The 18689-nt window shown below is 54.8% G+C and overlaps 6 protein-coding genes across 6 annotated transcripts in view; 3 read left to right on the forward strand and 3 right to left on the reverse strand.

Moving 5' to 3' along the window:
* The window catches only part of LAESUDRAFT_748803 (uncharacterized protein), a gene marked incomplete at its 3' end in the record, with an annotated part of 4191 nt that extends 486 nt beyond the window's left edge, over nucleotides 1-3705 (reverse strand). The window contains exons 1-8 of the mRNA XM_040911531.1: nucleotides 2848-3705; nucleotides 1946-2788; nucleotides 1252-1892; nucleotides 980-1180; nucleotides 830-922; nucleotides 639-768; nucleotides 537-586; nucleotides 27-480 (exon numbers count right to left, since the gene is read on the reverse strand). Coding sequence (XP_040766483.1) covers nucleotides 27-480; nucleotides 537-586; nucleotides 639-768; nucleotides 830-922; nucleotides 980-1180; nucleotides 1252-1892; nucleotides 1946-2788; nucleotides 2848-3555 — 3120 coding nt within the window. The 5' untranslated portion in view covers nucleotides 3556-3705. The remainder of the gene's footprint in view (nucleotides 1-26; nucleotides 481-536; nucleotides 587-638; nucleotides 769-829; nucleotides 923-979; nucleotides 1181-1251; nucleotides 1893-1945; nucleotides 2789-2847) is intronic.
* A 10-nt stretch (nucleotides 3706-3715) lies between these two features.
* Nucleotides 3716-6521, forward strand: LAESUDRAFT_52852 (Pkinase-domain-containing protein). Its single transcript, XM_040902822.1, has 11 exons — nucleotides 3716-4183; nucleotides 4252-4303; nucleotides 4372-4402; nucleotides 4458-4634; nucleotides 4684-4714; nucleotides 4770-4878; nucleotides 4940-5181; nucleotides 5245-5349; nucleotides 5411-5562; nucleotides 5630-6113; nucleotides 6181-6521. The coding sequence occupies exons 1-11, from the start codon at nucleotides 4181-4183 to the stop codon at nucleotides 6331-6333; spliced, it is 1539 nt and encodes a 512-aa protein (XP_040766484.1). The 5' UTR covers nucleotides 3716-4180; the 3' UTR covers nucleotides 6334-6521.
* Nucleotides 6522-6617: 96 nt separating this feature from the next.
* On the reverse strand, nucleotides 6618-9935 carry LAESUDRAFT_648865 (Ap3d1 protein; the record flags this gene model as incomplete). The annotated part of the gene is made up of 11 exons (XM_040904138.1): nucleotides 6618-6951; nucleotides 7007-7152; nucleotides 7186-7680; nucleotides 7743-7983; nucleotides 8042-8520; nucleotides 8574-8719; nucleotides 8795-9008; nucleotides 9063-9202; nucleotides 9255-9489; nucleotides 9547-9708; nucleotides 9780-9935. 11 exons carry the CDS (start codon nucleotides 9933-9935, stop codon nucleotides 6618-6620), a joined length of 2748 nt encoding a protein of 915 aa, XP_040766485.1.
* Nucleotides 9936-11949: 2014 nt separating this feature from the next.
* On the forward strand, nucleotides 11950-13375 carry LAESUDRAFT_648866 (Clavaminate synthase-like protein; the record flags this gene model as incomplete). Its single annotated transcript, XM_040904139.1, has 7 exons — nucleotides 11950-12095; nucleotides 12156-12278; nucleotides 12334-12685; nucleotides 12745-12816; nucleotides 12872-12960; nucleotides 13015-13228; nucleotides 13286-13375. The coding sequence occupies 7 exons, from the start codon at nucleotides 11950-11952 to the stop codon at nucleotides 13373-13375; spliced, it is 1086 nt and encodes a 361-aa protein (XP_040766486.1).
* Nucleotides 13376-13671: 296 nt separating this feature from the next.
* On the forward strand, nucleotides 13672-14250 carry LAESUDRAFT_735880 (NTF2-like protein; the record flags this gene model as incomplete). The annotated part of the gene is made up of 3 exons (XM_040910636.1): nucleotides 13672-13694; nucleotides 13757-13980; nucleotides 14039-14250. The coding sequence occupies 3 exons, from the start codon at nucleotides 13672-13674 to the stop codon at nucleotides 14248-14250; spliced, it is 459 nt and encodes a 152-aa protein (XP_040766487.1).
* Nucleotides 14251-14652: 402 nt separating this feature from the next.
* LAESUDRAFT_712803 (P-loop containing nucleoside triphosphate hydrolase protein) lies at nucleotides 14653-18488 on the reverse strand (the record flags this gene model as incomplete). The annotated part of the gene is made up of 8 exons (XM_040906922.1): nucleotides 14653-14670; nucleotides 14727-14780; nucleotides 14837-15185; nucleotides 15253-15659; nucleotides 15957-16408; nucleotides 16461-16827; nucleotides 16880-17736; nucleotides 17792-18488. The coding sequence occupies 8 exons, from the start codon at nucleotides 18486-18488 to the stop codon at nucleotides 14653-14655; spliced, it is 3201 nt and encodes a 1066-aa protein (XP_040766488.1).
* Between the last annotated feature and the right edge of the window lie 201 nt (nucleotides 18489-18689).

Genomic DNA, 18689 nt, shown 5'->3' on the forward strand with positions numbered 1-18689 from the left:
AGACGCGACGTGAGGGACCGAGTCACACGGTGCCCTGCTGATGGCGGCGACGGCTGGGGAACAGACGACGGGGTGCCGGTGGGATGCGACCCGAACGATGAGCCTGTCGTGTAAGGGGCCTGCGACCACTTAATAGAACTGAATCCTTGCGATGACGACGGTGAAGGGTAGGGTGGTGGCAGATCGAGGTTGCTCTGGCCGTTGATGATTGTCTGTGTCGGGTAGAGTTTGCCCGAGCTGGGAGCTAGCGGTGGAGGCGGAGGCGGGGACAGGTCCAAGTCGAAGATGTCCCAACTAGGGCCGGGAATCGTAGACGAGCTTTCCGACCCAGGAGTGGGCCACACGAAGGGATTAGATCCCGCCGGTAGAGGGTAGGGCGGGCCGGCCAGATCCAAGGCCTGGAAGGTGTGGCCGCGGCGGCGGAGGGACTGTGCGTTGTATGAGCGAATGCGCGGCTCCGCTTGGGCCCATTCTTGGATGCTGCGAGGACGGGTGTGTTAGGCGAGGTGTGAAGTATGTAGGCCGAAGAGGCTCACCATTTGCGGATCTTGTCCTTGCGCAGACTGAAATGCGACGCGATAACATCCTATGGAAGCAACCATAAGGGTCCGCTTTTTTCAGTCGAGTTGAGAACTCACCGCCCAGATGCCATCCTTGTGCTCGTCCTTCATCCAATCTACCATCGCCCACCGCATCGTCTGCATCGTGATATTCTTGTTATAGTCAATGCTCGCGCGGAGATCGGCCCTCGCAGGGCCCGCTCCTGGCCTGCAGCACGTTCCTTCAGTCAGACTGCGTACAAATGGGGAGGACAACGTATAGAACACACTCATTGAACCAAGGCAAATCGACCAGGATCATGCCCTGGATGGACACAACGACCTGTAACAACGTTGACTTTGACGACCACTGTTCTTCAGGGCTGCACACCGAAATGTCAGCCTTGATCTCCTCCAATTAGGCTGTACATGGCGCCCACCGTCCCTGCCATGTCCCAAGGAGTGACAAACAAACCCTGCCATTTGCATACAAGTTCGGGTTGAACCGCACGCTGCCGCCGCCGGTCGTACGCAGGTGCATCAGCGGCGGCTTCTTCGGGTACTCAATGGGGATGAAGCAGTCGAACTCGAATAGGCCGCCCGCGTACGGCGTGCCCTCCGGACCTGCAATCATCATCTTTCTGCAATCACCCAGAGTCTGTCAGTAAGCACGTCCTAGCATATACGGGGAATCCACGAAGAAAGCACGCACATGGCGTCGTTCCGCACCTCGTCCACGCGCACCCAGACGCCCGGCGGGAGGCTCGTCGCCATCACCGCGAGCTCCTTGATCAGATGAAGCCGGTCCTTCGGGAGGCGCGTCGCGTTGGCCGTCTGCTTTAGATTGCTCGCATAGTTGAAGCCAGGATAGGTAAGGCTGTCACCCGATGGCGACGGCTGCGAGAGCGTCACGTACGCGAAGGCGAGCTTCTCGCACTCGCGCGCGTACGTCTTCTCGAGATCGGGAGGCTGGCCGTTAGACTGGGCGGAGGACGACGCTGAGTGGTCGCACATGGAGGAAGCGACGGATGGCTCTTGCAGGACGGAGGCGAGGTCTTTCCCGAGCACGCTCATCGCGCGCTCGATGTCGTCCCGTGCGGCGATGATGTCGCCGCATAGCGACATGGCCTTCACTGTCTGCTCCGCGACTTCCTCTTCCTTATCTGCAAACATCGTCGAAGCACCCGAGAGGAACGTCTCGCATTGCTTCGTGAGCTTCTTAAAGTGAGCATAGAGCGGGGGTGCTCTGACGAGCGCGCCTGAGACCTTTGCCCAGGTAATCTCGCCGTCGCCCCACAAGAAGTCTGTGAGACCGCAGCTTTTCTCAAGTTCCCATCTTTGCCCTACAAGGACCTGTGCAGAAGGATAATCAGAAATGATCATGATATTCTCTATTTAGGATGTACCTCGATAGTCAGCTCACAGTCTGCTAGCCGTCGTAACAGCGACAAGGTGGCATGATACACGTCGGCACGGGCGATCCAGTCTGTGACAGAGTCGTTCCGGAGCAGGTTGTCCAGCAGCTCGGGCAGCTGAGACGCCGCCAGCAGGTCCGTGATGGACGGATTCGGAAGCATGTCGTAGATCTGCGGGCTTTCCGCATACGGTGCCGGCAGAAACTCCGTGATCGTCGTCAGCGCACGGACGACCACCTCATCCCAGGCTAAGGCAGTCTCGTTGTCGTGATCAGCTAGCTCCGCAGTCGAGTGTGGGTTGAAGGTGGGGCTGGGCTGTGATTTGTAGCTGAGACTAGAGCCAAGGTTGACGATAGAGCTGAGGGCCCATCCCCTACCCCTACCTCGTCCTCTCCCCCGACCACGGGTACCGATTCCAGGCCAACTACCTCCGAACTCGCTTTCTTCATCAGAAGAAGAATAGTACCCGTCTCCGAGCATGAGACCGCCAAATGAGTCCACGGAGTATCCCGTCCCGCGAGGCCCGACGCTGCGAGTGTACATTGCGCGGTTGCGTGCAGAGGCCTCGCGCACACGGGCGTCCGCCCTGGCGCGCTCGCCGAGGTACTGACGGTCGAACCCGCCGAGAGCCTCGAAGAGTGCGATCGCGCGGACCTCGGCACAGCAGGTAACTGCAGCGCAGGGAGTGTCGTTGTCTCGGTGTTTGCCTGTGCAGTTGATGGGGCAGGGTACTGGTTTCATGCATCCCCGGCAGTGATTCTTCGTACAAAAGTGGCATGGGGCGTGTAGGAGGAAGAGGAGACTCGATGGAGAGCCTTGATCTGTATATGTTACCTAAATGTCATGGGATCTTCAGCTGGTGCTTCACGAGAACTGGAGACTTCTAGACATACATGGCCGCGTTCCGACAGAATAGGTTGGCCACATTCGCATTCCTTGAAACCAGTAAATAGATCCTGATATTCACGGAGCTTCTGCGTCGGCACCGTGCCTCCACTCGAGCCCGCAGATGCCTTTCCCTTTAACTTAGCAGATGCAGACTGGGATGCTGTAGGAGGCTCGGCAACTGGAGAGCTTGCGACGGCACGTTCTCGTTTCCTTGCAATGAGCCTCGCGACTTCTGCGGCTTCATTGTCTTCTAGAAGCTCTACATCTGAATCAGAGTAACTCCGCAATTTGGGTGAAGGTACAGAGAGTGGCACAGATGCGAATGATTCGGTGGGTTGTACGTTCGCACTGAGGTGTTCCTGCCGCTGAGAGAAACCATATACCATAGATTCATCACCCAGCTCATCGACATCTATAATCTCGCGGGATTGTAGTGCACTAATTGCGTTAGGAGGTTGGACGTTTGACGAGGATGCAACGCTGGAGCTGGCCTGACTCGCATCGCATTCCGCCTCCTCGGCAGCCCATTCAGCCTGCAATTGTCTCGCGAGAGCCTCACTCCTTTCCTGCGCTTCTATTCTGGCCAGAATAGTCTCGAGGGGTTCATCATCTTCGTCATCGTCAATCACGATTATGTCCAGATCGTTCCGGGGCCTCTTCGCGTCTTCTGACGGGCCCTGTGCGTCCGAGAGTCGTCGTCTTTCTCCTGCCATGGTTGAAACGATTTATATCTGGGATTAAGAGTAGTCAAAACGCGTTAAAACGCGTTTGAGAGTGGGCGTCGGGCCTTATGAGGGAGAATGCGTCGAACAAGGAGGCTGCAATGCGCACAGAGCGACCCCGGACTCCGCTTATTGCCTGGGCGGCTGGTCGATTTTCCCTCCGGGCTCTCTGCCGCCGCTGCCTTTATCCAGCAAAAATGTGTCTCTCTTTTGTGCTTGCTCGCCGCTGAGTGCGCTAGGTGGCTAACTCGGAAACCGGGCAGAGCAGGTGCTGTGAACGCAGAGCCAGCGTGTGTGTGAGGAGTTCCAGGGTCCTAGGACCGGCAGCCTGGCCTCTGAGATCGGCAACGATATCGTTTCTGGCGGCTGACCGCCCTCTCCTCCGCTTTCCACCCAACGCCCTCTCCTCCTCCTCCTCCCTCCTACTGCAGTGCTTCTCCTCTCGCCTCCGTGCTCGCACTGGTGCCCTGCGTTTTCGTCGCTCATCGCTGCTGACCACCCGATACCCGGCGGGATATCGGACTGAGGCTGTATCTGCTGGATTGCCTTCACGAACCGCCACGAACGTTACGTCCCTTTCACGTCCTTCTATTCTGATCAGCGAGGCCCCAAAACAATGGTGAGCGTGCGGTTTCGCTTCGATCCGAGGACCGCGCCGATTGAGCGGATATGTGGTCTCGCGCGCAGGAGACCCATCATCAGGATCCGGAGGAATTCTATGTAAAACAGGACAGGATCGGTACGTCACATTTCACGCATCGCACGCTCTGCGATTGTTCGCTCACATCTACGCCGCGTGTTCCCCAGGCAAGGGGTCCTTCGGAGAGGTGTACAAAGGGTACGTAGGCCCTCATCGACTTATCGTTGCATTTGACTGACTTCGTCTCACTCAGCTACGACAAGCGAACCCAAAAGACTGTTGCCATAAAGATCATTGACCTGGAGAGTGCCGAGGATGAGATAGAAGATATCCAACAGGAGATTCAGATTCTATCGCAACTGGATTCCCCACATGTCACCAAATACCATGGATCTTACCTGAAGGGCTCTCATCTTTGGATCGTTATGGAGTAAGTGCATACCTCTATCTCGCTACAGCTCAGTACTAATAGCACGCAGATATTGTTCCGGTGGATCATGCTCGGACTTGGTCAGTTGGTCGTTGGTCCTGTGTTATCTGCGAATCTCACCTTCCCTGACATTAGATGAAACCGGGTGTCTTTCGCGAAGAGTATATCGCTATCATTGTGCGGGAGCTGTTGAAAGGTCTTGAATATCTCCACAGTGAGGGTAAGCTCCATCGAGACATCAAGGGTGAGCATCTGCCTGTCTTGTTACGTTTAGATGTGGGTCTAATTGCGCGGTATCTTTGCAGCCGCAAACATTCTATTGTCCGCTACCGGCGATGTGAAGCTGGCCGATTTCGGTGTCTCGGGCCAACTATCTGGCACTCTATCTGCAAAGAAGAACACCTTTGTCGGGACGCCGTATTGGATGTCGCCAGAGGTCATCAAGCAGAGCGGCTATGATCACAAAGCTGACATATGGAGTTTAGGCATCACGGCGATTGAGCTCGCCAAGGGGGAACCTCCTTATGCAGAACTTCACCCGATGAAGGTTTGTAACATGTCGCCCGCGTTACCCAAACTGACATTTGCTTGATTTCCGCTCGTCTATTAGGTTTTGTTCTTGATACCGAAGAACCCGCCGCCTACTCTGGATGGACTTTTCTCTAAAACGTTCAAGGAATTTGTATCGTACTGCCTCCAGCGAGACCCTCGAGACGTACGGCTGTTATTGTCGCTATGCTTAGGTTTGAATACTCATATACGCCCGTGAACTACAGCGTCCGTCAGCACGCGACCTGCTGAAACACAAATTCGTGCGCATGGCAAAGAAAACGAGCTATCTTACCGAGCTCATCGAGCGCCACGAGCGCTGGAAGGCAGAGGGCGGTGAGAGGGCGGAGGAGGAAGAGCGGCTCCATGCCGAGGACCTGTACGTATTCATTACGTTTTTAGATGCTTTGCCTCTACCCGGGCTAACCGCAAGATCTGCGCTACAGGTCTAACAGCGATCCGGAGGATCTCTGGGACTTCGGCACCGTTCGACATGCGACAACAATTGGGCGTGCTCAGCCAACGGTTCATGTCTCCGGGCCACCACTGACATGGGAGAACAATATGAACGGCAAGGGCAGCGCCCACTCAGACGACCCAGCGACGCCCACTGCCTCTTCTGCGTCGAGTTCTACCTTTACTGCGCACAAGGACAGAGACGTCTCGGAGTCAACGCGGGCTACCTCCGTCAGCTCAAGGGCGGGCTTGCCCGCGGCGCCGGCGCCCAAGAAGACGGATCAGCACGCAACGATTCGCAATGGCACGGGCGTGCGCGCTGTCCGACAGCCTTCGGACGAGTACGAGGGCTATGAAGGTCCGGACCTCGATGCTTTTCCGACGCCCATGCCTGCGAACCACCACGACGTCGTCGACGAGGAGCTGCCGGACACGACTATGTTGGATTCGGTTGTCCTGCCTGCGATCGCCTCGGTGCGCAGTATCTCCTGTAGTGCGGTGTTCGTGTGCTATGCTAACCCGCGTTGGATCTGTCATGCAGCTTTTCCCGCGTGTGTCCACGCAGGAAGCCCGCGTTGCGCTCAGTGCGTTGCAGCGCGCGTTCAACGACGCCGAGCGTGTCATCCCCGGCGTAACGATGGAGCTCATCAACGAAATTGTGGACTCGGTCGAGCATGTAGAAGATGACCGATGAAGGGCGCCCGGCTGATAACCTATAGTGTGTATGCGTGCCGTGACACCATTCTCCTTCAAGCATCTCTCTCCCAGCACTTCTATCGGACGTTCATCCTACCCATATTTCAATCGCTCTGATCACGTATATCTAGTCACGCAGTTGCTTTTATCCCCGCGTTTCATTGTATCACCACGCTCTGCTTTCTTGTGATTGATCGCATCTCGTCGTAGCAACTCACTCCTATCGCGCAATATACCATACGTGTAGTGACCACGTACAAATAATCCCGCCACGCTGTATGATCACTCTGGTAAAGGACTAGTGCTATCGACTTTATTTGTCCGTTTCTTTTTCCCGCTCGACGTGCCCTTCTTCTTTGCCCTTGTGACCTTGATGGGCGGCGGAGTGGCGGTGTGCGACAGCTCGTCCTCCATTTCATATGGCGGGAAGGATGATGGTGGCGCTGTTGGCTGCGCGCTATCCTTGGAGGGGTTAGCACTTGGTGGTGGTTGTGCCTCTATGCTGGTGTCCGCCACCGCCACTGCTACGGCACCTTCTGGCATTTCGCCCGTTTTGTCGATAATGAACGTCTGTGGCTCGGGGGAAGGCGTGTTCCGAAGACGGGGAAGCCGGGAACTCTCCGCTGAAAACCCACGTTAGTGTCCGCGGGCGCAGCAAATCGGGCGCCGACTTGCCTTGGGAAATCGGTGGGAGGTCATCCAGTCTAACCACCGGTATAGACTCCACATCGCCGACAGTGGGCATGGTTGATGATGGCCGGTCGTCAATGAGATAATATGGGTCGTCTCGGAGCCGCTCTAACCGCTCCGCCTTACGCTAGCAGGAAAGACACGCGTCAGACAAGATCACCCACGGAGAGCCACATGAGCATTGACGCACACGCTCGCGCTCAGCCCGTTCCTCCGCAGTCTCAGCAGCTACCGGAGTGACGTCGTCCGTCGTCCGGTCCGCCCTCTTCTTTCCCTTGCTCTTAGCGCCGTTCGACTCCTTCTCCTTTCCCTTTTTGCTGCCCTTCTTCTTCTTCTTTTTGTCCTCCTGCGCTTCGTCTTCTCTCTCGATGGCATCGTGCATCTCTTTGGGTGGTGCCGTAATCCATGCATCGAGATCCAAACCCTCCGGGATCGGAACAGCAGCTTGTGCGGAGCGCGCGACGGCGTTGAGCTCGTATGATGCAGAGAGCGGACGGATGAGGAAAAGGCTCTTGGGAAAGTTGGGTTCTGCCGGCGCAGGCTCCTCAAACCCTGAGAGGCTAGCATCGCCGAGGCCAAAGCTATTGTCTGCCCTTGGCCGGTAGGAATTGAGATCGGCACGGATGAAAGTGAATAGATTGAGCATTTCCGCGGCCTGTTCACACAACATCAGTTAGTTCGTGTTTTGTCAGCAAGTCTGCAGGGAGAGCATTTTACCCGTTCTTGGACCTCGATGTCCGGATTGGTCGCAAAGTCTCTGCAGCGCTCCAGCATCATATCAACGACGCTCTTGATCTTGGGCAGGTCGTCATCGTCCCATCTGTCAGCCTGTTCCGCAGCCCAATAGCCGAACACCTTTGTAGCAGCCTGCAAATACACTGCGATCGTCTCCGGCTCTAGCGCAGCTATCCCCGGTTGTAGGAGATAATTCAGCAGCTTCTGTGGCTCCGCGAGCTCTCTATCAGCATCAATGTGATTAGCACCGACCGCTTGTTGACCAGCGTGTGATTGCATACCCGCAGTGCTCGCCGCATATCCACGCCGCGGCCCACAGTATCTCCGCGCAGCTGCCCTCCTCGGAGGCATTCAGCAGGAACGAGTCATCCGTGAGCGCCTTGACCATTAGCTGCACGGCATATCGTCGGGCACCCCGCACGCGTCCGACGATGTCCACCAGCTGGTCGCGGATTTGCGGCCCGACGTTGGCACCGGAGACGTACGCGAGATCGACTAGGACAGACAGATACCATTCAAAGTCAATCACGTTGTCGTACGTGTCTTGGGAGCCAAGCGCCAGTATCCGTTGTGATAGTGTGAGGCGGTACGCAGGTGACTGAGAGGGCGCGCTAGCGGACTTCGGTGGCGTTGCGGCGGCTGCAGCTGTTCTGTATTGGGATAGTAGTGTCTGGGCTGCGGATGGCAAGGTTGATGACTCTGGGCGGACTAAATGTGACAGCAACGCCTGGACGATAGGCTGCAGGTTGTTCCGGCTGACCTAACAACAACAGCATTAGCATCTTGCAAGCACCTGCGTGTGGTCCTACTAACCATTGCAGAGAGAAGGTCCAAGGCTCGCATGCGTATACTAATATCCTGATCATCGACGCTGGAGATGATCATGTCTTGGTACTCGGCCACGAGCTCAGGATGGGTTGGCACGATCTTGACCATCGCAAGCAATGCGATATACTTCACTAGATGCGACCCCAAGAGACATTGTCAAACACTCTCCTAGATCACGGTGCCATAGTTGGTTGGTCAGTGCTCACAGTTCTGGTCGGGATCTTGGAGGAACGCCGCCAATTTTGTGACACACGTCCTCGCCAGAGAACTTCCTGATGCATCTTGAAGCATGCCGCCAATGATGCAAGTGTGCACACACTCATAGAGGAGAGAGATCGCAGGTGTAGTGGAGATGAGGTCCGTGATTGGTGGCTGCAGCTTTCTCACTAGTCGAGGCTCGTAAGGGGTCAATGTACCGAACTAAGCAACTGTTCAGAGTGATTGGTCAGTGCAGAACGACGACGAAAGCCTCACCAACTTGATGATCTTGATAAGCATCCAGTTGTTCGTAGACGTTGTCATGAGATGGAACATTTGTGGTGCCAAGGTGAGGTAGTCTTTGGGATTTCGCTGTACAAGCTCACATAGAACATTGACAGTAGCAGCCACAACACCTAGCAACTGAGTGAGAGGTAATCGTGATATATGCGGAGCTATCGTACTCACCAGGGTCTGGATCATCCAGCTTCTCCTTCAATCTGCTCATTCCATACGGTATGATCTCCGGATACTTGACGAATACTTTGTATACAGCAAGCACGGCGCGCTTCCGAATATGAGGTTTTGAATGGTTGAGCATGGCTATGAGATCGTGGCATAGATCGCGAGCCAAGTCTGGCGTCACAATGTGCGAGAGACCGTTCAGAGTGACTGCCACCTCCTCGGGCTTGGAAGCCAAGTCCTGGACTCAATGCGTCAGACCGGCATTCGTAGCAGCACTGCAGCTCCTCAACCGCACCTTCTTGAGTAGGTTCGTGGTCAGCATGAGAACATCCGTGTCCTGATGGAACGACTGTGCCGCGGCAAGATAACCGACGCTCTTCAGGTGAATCTTTGGCGATGACATGACTTCGACGACATGGAATGATGCCCAACTCATGTCATACCCCAACATGTCTAGCTGCGTGCTGCACCGTTAGCGATGCCCCCCTGGGCCCTCAGGATCCGAAGATATTCTGGTGCCCGACTGACATATGTGAGCTTCAACACGGCGCCCGCCTTTAGCTCCATGTCTTTGCTCTTGACCTCCTGACGTATCTCCGCAATCGCTTGTGCGATGAACTTGCCCTCATCTTTCTTATTGGCACGTAGGCCTCGGATGAGGTCTTGCAAGGTTCGCTCCCACATGGTGGGCCAGTGCTGGTAGGGCGACTAATGTCACTGGATGTGGTGCAGACCGAGAGAGCCGGTGGTGTATCTCTGGTCCAGACAATGCTTAGGAAGCGGCGCCAGGGAAGCTGAAGACGGAATTGCAAGTGAATACAAGGAATACGCCTACTCCTGGAACAAGCGCTTCAGATACGGTCATTGTCGACCCTGGCGCTCGGATTGCACGGACCTTCGTCTGGCAAGCTAATGTGATGCACGTTCCTATCTCCACCGAAGCAGCGGTAGTAATAGCGAAGATACGAGCCTCTGAGATAGTTGCGGCCTCTGGCAGTCTGCACTGTGTATCTCTACGCCTCATTGGCGTCACGTGGGTAACGCACGACACGCGGGCGTGACGGGACGCGCAAGGGACGCGTGTGCAGCACGTGCACTCCGACTTGCTTGCAACCACCACCATCGTGTCGCCAGTGCAGCACCTGCTCATTAATGCTTATGTCTGTGTCTCTTCTCGCGTTGGACTCCTTGCGCTGCGCCCACTCTGTTGCGCTCTCTCACATGGCATGATCATGTCGGATGCAATCTCATATATGTCCGCGCCCGGACCGCCCATCGTCACTCGTCATGCACATCTGGAGAAACGATGGGGCGCTCCACAATAAAATGCAATGTATCTGCATTGGGGGATAGTACAGGGCCGCATTCCAACGGCTGCCACGCGGTTCGGCCATGCAAAGCGTCTACGAAGCTGTGCTCTCGATCGACCACGACAACCGGCCGGCTTTCATGGTCATATGGGCGCCCTTGACCTCTCTGATAGGGGCGGTCCTGTATCATCGACACGGTCATTGTTATAGCCGACACCTAAGCGCGCTATTTATGTCACAACATTGGTGGTGGACTTTACATTCCGGACGCCGCTGCTGAATTTGAGAAGTCTGCTGCTAGACATCTGACCGCGCCCACCGCGCGGAAATTCGCAAGCGATAACAATATCCAGCATACAGGTGCGTGTCTCATTGCATGCATCATTTAATTCATCCGACCTTCTTTGAATGTCTGGACGCTGGTTCGCCCCGTATTGCCAGACCTTCGGAAGAACACCGGGGGGTTAGGTTGACAGAAATGCTGCGCGAAGCAAGCACTAGCGATCCGAACTTGTCATAGCTTACGTCCATGGCTGTTCAGTTCTGCACGCGGTATGTTGCCGAAATCAAGCGTGCAGATCTCCCCGCGTTGAGCGCCCTGGGGATCACATCCCGTCGTTTCAAGCTAGGAACGAAGCCTGGAAGAACGACAGATCGGATCCGAGGGCAGCGTCGCGATATCTTTCCTGCATGCATCGTTGAAGCGCGTGTTAGTCTACCTGCAATGGTAAAGACACCGGTCACCTGCCAATCAAACGGGTGCCAAGTAGGTTCATGCATTTACCACATACTCCCGAGTGCTCAGCGCGCTGCAGCGATCTAGACACATCCGGGTCAATTGTAGCCATGCTGTTGCCCTGCCGCACTATGCGTATCTGGGCACATCTCGAAGGCCGATACCCGGGGCGAATACCAGGTGTCCGTGGGCAGACGGATACTGGCAAGCAAGCTTTGCAATAGACTCGTCAAGTTGACAGATAGCGCGTCATTTCGACACGTGGGCCGGCGACTTGTAGTATGGAACACTGCATAGTCCGGTTGTTGCTGAGAAGTCAGGCACTGCCGATGATGCGCGAAACTGCTGATCTTAGATATCACCATCTTGACCATTCCTTGTCATTTTATTCAGTTCCGAGCGGCGCCATCGTAGATTCTCTTTGCGGGAAGCGCTCCAGGGCGTAGCCCGAGTCTTGGGACACCACATTGAATAGGAAATGTCAATTCGGCTTGCCTCCATCAGGCTAGTGTCGCGAGGTTCACTCGGCTGGACCGAGTACCATCGGCGCATTTCCAGCGATTGTCTTTCCGGGAGGCACGCTGGAGGATGATAAAAGGAAGCCAACGAACTCGTGCAGACCAAACACCAAATTGGTGCCCGCCACTGCAGAATGCCCGGCCTCACTGCAACTGCTCCTTTTCCCGACGACGTCCCGACCCACCCGCTATTTGTCATCGACTATGCTCTCCTCATACAAGGCGACAAGCAGGAGATCGCGAAACTGTGGAAAGCAGGCACCGAGCTCGGATTCTGGTAGTGAGTTCCGTCGACGCCACCTTCCATCACCACGCGGCGAATTGATAAATCGACGTACAGCCTGAAGAACCATGGAGTCGAGCGTGAAGTTGACGGCATGTTCGACATGGGTGCAGAGACACTCGACCTGCCCCTGGAAGAGCTGATGAGATACGAGCAGGGCGACAACGGGGACTCCTTCGGGTAGGCAATCTGCTCCGCCATGGCGTGGTGCCTGAGCTGACTATCTCTGCTGCAGATACAAGGCCCGCGGGACGATTCAGACAGACGCCAACGGCACCCGTGACAACGTCGAGTTCCTTAATATCGCACAAGACGACGTGCTCTCCTGGCCGAGAACCACACACCGCATGTACCCCTCGACAGTCAATGCACGCATGGAGCGTACCATCATACCTTTCGTCCGCAAGTCTATGGAGGTGAACTTGACGTTCCTAACCATCTTCGAACGGCAACTCGGCCTGCCAAAGGGTGAGCTGTCAAAGCTGCATTCTATGGACGAGCCGTGCGGCAGCGAAGCACGCTGCATCAAGACCCCTCCAAATCAGTCTTCAACCGGTGTCGGTGCTCACACAGACTTCGGCACTATTGTGAGCAGCTTGCCTAATCTCTGTTCCCTCCGGCATTCTAAACCGACGTCTTTCCGTAGACATTTCTGCATAACCGTCTGGGTGGTTTGCAGGTGATGCCACCAGGGACGCAGAAGTGGCTGTACATTAAGGTGGGCTCTTACAGCGCCTCGTGTTTCGTTCAAGGCTCTGATTATTGGAACGCAGCCACTTTCTGGCTATGCCATCTGCAACGTCGGTGACGCACTCGCAATTTTTAGCGGCGGGATTTTGCGGTCGAATCTCCATCGCGTCATGTAAGCGAACATCATCTACTCTCACAAACTCAGAGCCTAAATGTTATGTGAAAGGCCTCCTCCAGGCGCTCAGTCGCGGTTCGAGAGATATTCCATCGCCTTCTTCACGCGTCCAAGGGACTCCGTCGTGCTCCGCGCTCTGGGAGAAAAGAGCGAGCTGATCGCAAAGGCTATTGCAATGGCTCCCGCGGCACAATATGAAACGGGGACAAGTTCGGCAGACTGGATTTCAAGGAGAATTAGGAAGCTCAGGCTGAAGAACAGACAGGTAAGCGGCGTGAGACTGGGAGATAAGCATGCGCTGATGGCCGACGTCTTCCCCTAGGGTCCTGAGACGTGGTACGCGAGCATGGGTACGGAGCACGAGGGCATTGGTCGTCGTGGTGGCGTTATGCGAGCTCAGGCCGCCGCGTGACCGGTGCTTCGGAAGCGAGGATTGTTGTAGCTTGGATATGATCGGAACCGAGGACTGTTGTAGCTTGGATATGAAATACACCTACGATGTGATAATGTGTACAGTAGAGTGGAATTCTTTTACGCACGGTCGATCCCCACATGGCTTACTTTAGATCTGTCCAGCAAGCCCCGGCCGCTTTGCAGGGTGTCAGGACGTGCCAGGAGCCCAGCACGTGGCTGGTGGCATACTTTCTTCAGCCACCACACGTCCGAGCGAGAGACGGTCTCGGACACATCTTGCATACCACCACCATCATGACCACTCTGACAGATAATGAGTAAGCTTATCGAAGATGTCCGAAAATATACCGTGAAGCTGATGTCTACTACGAAACGACAGCATTGAGATCGCCGCACGGGCCGCAGACAACTTCACGCGTCTATACTACTCGACTTACGACTCGCCGACCCGTGTGGATGACTTGCCCAACTTTTACCGACCATCTTCTGCGCTGACATGGAATGGAACGCCATATCAAGGCTCCGAGGGCGTGCGCAAACTCATCAGCTCCATGCCCATAACGAAACACGAAGTGCAGTCTTTCGACTGCCATCCAATACCAGGTCAGCTCGGTCGCCTGTTGCTCCTCGAACTTACTCGGGACGCTCATCTGCATCGCAGGGAGCCAGCCACCGAACCTTCTCATCACCGTGTCAGGCACTGTCACACACGGACGCGCACCATCGGGCAAATCGAGCAGGTCGGTTGACAGCCAGCCGCGCGTCTTCTCGCAAACTTTCATGCTCGTCCCCGATCCAACCGCACCGCCGTCGAAGACCGGAGAAGTGGCCAAATACTATGTGAACGCGGACGCGATGAGATTTGTTGGATGAGCATAGTTTCAGAGTCTGTGAGTTCCATGACCCCTTGTTCCCTTCGATGTGGTCCGCTCATGCCTCTGAAAGCATCGACAACAAAATATTACAACGATATGATCCCGGTCGGGATTACTTTCCGAATGCAAACTGCTATTCGTGACTGCAGCATATTGAAGCAAGTGCAGATTGACGGCAAATTTGGCAGATCGCGGGTTCCCAGCACCGTCTGTGCAAATATGGTCGCTGCATGGCTCGTTCGAGCAGGGACGCTCTTGGAGGGCTGGTCGAGATGTAGTTCACTTTCATGACCACCAGCCTGGAGGGTATACTAGCAATTGGAATGATACTGTACTACAACCAACAACGGATACAGAAATAACAAGAATGAAATATATGTCAGAAATTGAATATTCATCATCATCCGAATGTTTGACTCTGCAAAGACATTGTGAGCAATCGTCCGGTGGGAGCGGGACGGAAGAAGGACGTACCGAGCGAGCACTTCGCTTGACCTTTGATAACCGCCATTCATCAGGCTTCTCATACTGGAAGAACGAGGATTTTAGCAACGACATGGACACAATCGGAAAGCCAAACGTACCTTGTTGTACAACGGCTCAATCTTCTCCTGCTTCTTCCGCTTGCTAATCTTGTTCGCGTCGGCTACCTTGAAGAATTGTGGCGCCACCTCCACGAGCCACTTCGGCTCGATGGCTGTAACGTTGTGGCAATATTCTCGGGTGGTCAAGATCAGCTCATGGTAGATGCACCACTCAGGGTTGCGGTTGAACAGCGCGGAAGACGGGTGTATGTAGACAGGAGTGCCTTCCACAAGGGTCTTGTAACCCTCTTGCGGGTCTTTCTTTGCGGCGTTCCGGAAGAAGCCGGAGCAAATCGCTTTACGGACGCGATTGTAATCTCGACCTGCCGAGATTATGTCGTGTTTATAGCTATTGAATAACCAAGTGTGAGTGACACTAAACCGACAAAGGGAAGGGCCCAGAGAGTAACACATACCGGTCCATGATGCCCAGCAGCTGCTTCCGCACATCCTGCGCTCTCCGCATGCTCCGCGCCTGGATAAAGTTCTCGTAACACCAAGGGTTAGAGAAGTTGCTCGCCTTCCAACCGTTGTATACCGTGAGTAGGGTGAGGTGATCGCCTTCCGGCTGATGGAACTTCGCCTTCTTGGAATCCGCCTGACCCTGCTTCTCCTTCGGGCGATAGAACACGCTCTGGACAGATAGCATTGCCACGATGGACAGAATCTCTTCCGAACATCCCAGCTCCACGGATGCGATTAGCATCTTCGCGAGTGGCGGTTCCATTGGGAAGTCCGCCATCTTCCGGCCCAACCGTGTCAGCAGACCCTCGTCGTCTAACGCTGAGAGCGCGTAGAGCGACTCCAGCGCAGTCAACATCGTCTGTGCGGGAGGGGGATCCATGAAGTCGAAACTGAGCAAGTCGTTAATACCCATGGCCTTGAGCATTAGGATCGTGTTGGCCAAGTTCGTGCGCTGGATGTCCGGTATCGAATTGGGCATCATCTCGTTCCGGAAAGCGGCCTCCGTGTACAGGCGATAGCACTTGCCAGGCCCGGTGCGGCCGGCGCGACCTGCACGTTGCCGTGCCTGTGCTTGTGAAATGGGCATGACAACGAGAGAGTCCATTCCCAACTGTGGGTCGTATGCATTCTGCTTGGAGAAACCTGGATCGATAACGTAGTAGATACCGGGAATTGTTAGACTTGTCTCGGCCACGTTAGTCGCCACGACGACTTTTCGAGCTCCCGGCGGTGTAGGTTCAAAGACCCTCGACTGAACTTCCGATGGCAGCGCGGAATAGATGGGAAGGACGATGAGCTCTGGAACCTTCGGGCCTAGGGCTTTCATGCGCTCGTATAGAATTTCGCATGAGGTGTCGATCTCCTCCTGTCCAGTCAAGAATAGCAGGACGTCACCGGGAGGTTCCGACAAGTGAATTTGCATGACAGTGATGAGCGATGCATCTAGATAGTCGGTCTCGGGCTCCTTCGTGTAGAGGATTTCTACGGGGTATGTACGACCAGGGATAGTAAAGATCGGACAGCCGAAGAAGTACTTGGAAAATTTCTCAGCATCCAGAGTGGCCGATGTAACGATCAGCTTCAGTTCTGGCCGTCGCTTGATGGCCTCTGTGAACAAACGTTAAGCAAGTGAAGCAACTGCAATAGGAAAAATGCTTACTCTTCAGAAGGCCAAACAGCACATCGGTGGCAATGGTCCGCTCGTGAGCCTCGTCCAGCATGACCACGGAATATGCGCTAACATCCGGATCGATAAGACACTCTCGCTGAAGCATACCATCAGTCATGTATTTGATCCGTGTCTCTGGACTGGTGCAATCCTCGAAACGAATTGTGTACCCGACTTCTTGACCGAGACGGCATCCAACCTCTTCGGCCACACGCTTTGCAACCGACATAGCGGCGACACGTCGAGGTTGAGTACAGCCAATCTTTCCCTTGTCCGCGAAGCCGGCCTCAGCAAGGTACTGAGTCATTTGTGTCGTCTTACCCGAACCGGTGTCGCCAACGACAATGAGGACCTGGTGCTAAGGGAGCAATGAGTAACATCACAGCTGCGATGGGACACCTGAAACATACCTCACGGATCGCCTGCAACAGCGGGTCACGAAGCTTGTAGATTGGCAGGCTCTTACGCTGGTCCTGGAGGCTGAGACTAGTAATCTCACCGAAAGTGGTCGCCTTATTGAATGTGGCCTCCTTCCACTTCGGCTGCTCACCAGCCTTCTGGCCTCTTAGGTTGCCTCTAAGATCCTGAGCGAAGATCCTGTCGCTCTCCTTGGACATAGGATCCAGCCAAGGAGCGCTGAAGTCGCGAGCTTCAGAATCGGCTTCCTCGTTGGCCTCCTGCTGTCGCAGCTCCCTTCGTTCCTTCGCCAAAGAGGCACCAGCAAGAGCAGCCCGATTGAGTGAGCCATCGGGCGCCTTCACGATTTTGACCGGACTCAAGTCCAAAGTCTTCTTCGTCTGACCAGCCAGGAACGGCGGCTCCTCCTCCCTTATCTCGATATCCAAGTCCTCCTCTACCTCTGCACGAGCCATTGGATTTGCAAAATCTTCATCGAGATCCGGATATTCTGACGCGTCAATGGCGCCGGATGAGATGAGCTGTTTGATCTCCCACCGCTCCGGAGAGGTTAGGCGCTTGGCTGAACGCACCACCTCCTTCTTTCCGGTCTCGCGGGAGTTAAGAGGCACAGCATTAGCACCACGAGCAGCCTGTAGGCGTTCTTCCTCCGCGAGCTCTGCTTCTGATTTGATACGTAAGTGAGGAGTGAGGTCACGACCTGTCACCTGGTCGACGTCCTTCATAGATAGACCTATCCGATTGCCCGCTACACTCATTACTTTGACCTTCACGGACTGTCCACGACTAATGAGGTCAGATGCAGAGTTGGCCCGCGCTCCTTGCTGGATATTGGAGACGTGAACCATACCTACAGAGGGTAAGGTGGGTGTTGAGATTAGTGACTCGAAGCACAATGAACGTACCTTCTACTCGTCCGACAACACCTTCCAACTGTACGAAAGCTCCAAAGTCCTTCAAGCCGGAGACACGGCCGTCGTAGATCTTGTACAACGCCGGCCGTTCGTCCAACGACCGACCGTGGACGCTATTCCTTCCTCGCGAGTCATCTCTTCTGTCCCCATAGCCTCTTCCACGCAAAGGACTGGGACTACGACGACGAGGCGGGGATGGCGAATACCGACGTCGCTTCGGAAAGCGTTCCTCCTCGACCTCTTTTGTCCTCGCCCTCTTTGCTGCGCCCTCGAGCTGAGACATCATATCATCAACTTCCATCATTATAGCATCCTTTGTGGCACTCGGCTGCCGCTCCTGGTCCTTCAAAGCGAGACCCGGGAATATGCGTTTCCGCTTGTCCAGCTCATCCAGTCCACCGTCTGCCGCCGAAGCGTTCTCCTTGCCGCTAGCAGCTGGTTTCTTCTTATGTTTTGGATGCATGCTTAGAATGAGCCGATCGACGTTCTCGATGAAAGACTCAGGAAAATTCGCCCCAGCATCTTTGATCTTCTGCTTGAACTCGGCTAATGTCTTCGACTCGTCGTGGAGAGAGATGACGAACTCGGCAAGTGTTTTGTCATTTATCCCGGTATGATTGTCAATCTCCTGAGTGATCTTTGCAACCAGAGACAGGAATTCGAGTTTATAGAGATCAGCATCAGCCATGGTACAGGTGTGAGTTGTGAGAGTCGACAAGCGTGCGCTATCTATATATACCAGAGTGGCATTAGTAATGCGTTAGGCATTTTCACACTCCGCCTCAATTACACATTCATTTGGAAGAGGGTGGTAGCTTTGCCTGTATCGGAGTTTCAAAGTGAATAACAGTGCTTATTACATTCAAACCACTGTGTTTGACCTTTACTT

Source organism: Laetiporus sulphureus (genome assembly GCF_001632365.1).
Source record: "Laetiporus sulphureus 93-53 unplaced genomic scaffold LAESUscaffold_10, whole genome shotgun sequence".
NCBI lineage: Eukaryota > Fungi > Basidiomycota > Agaricomycetes > Polyporales > Laetiporaceae > Laetiporus > Laetiporus sulphureus.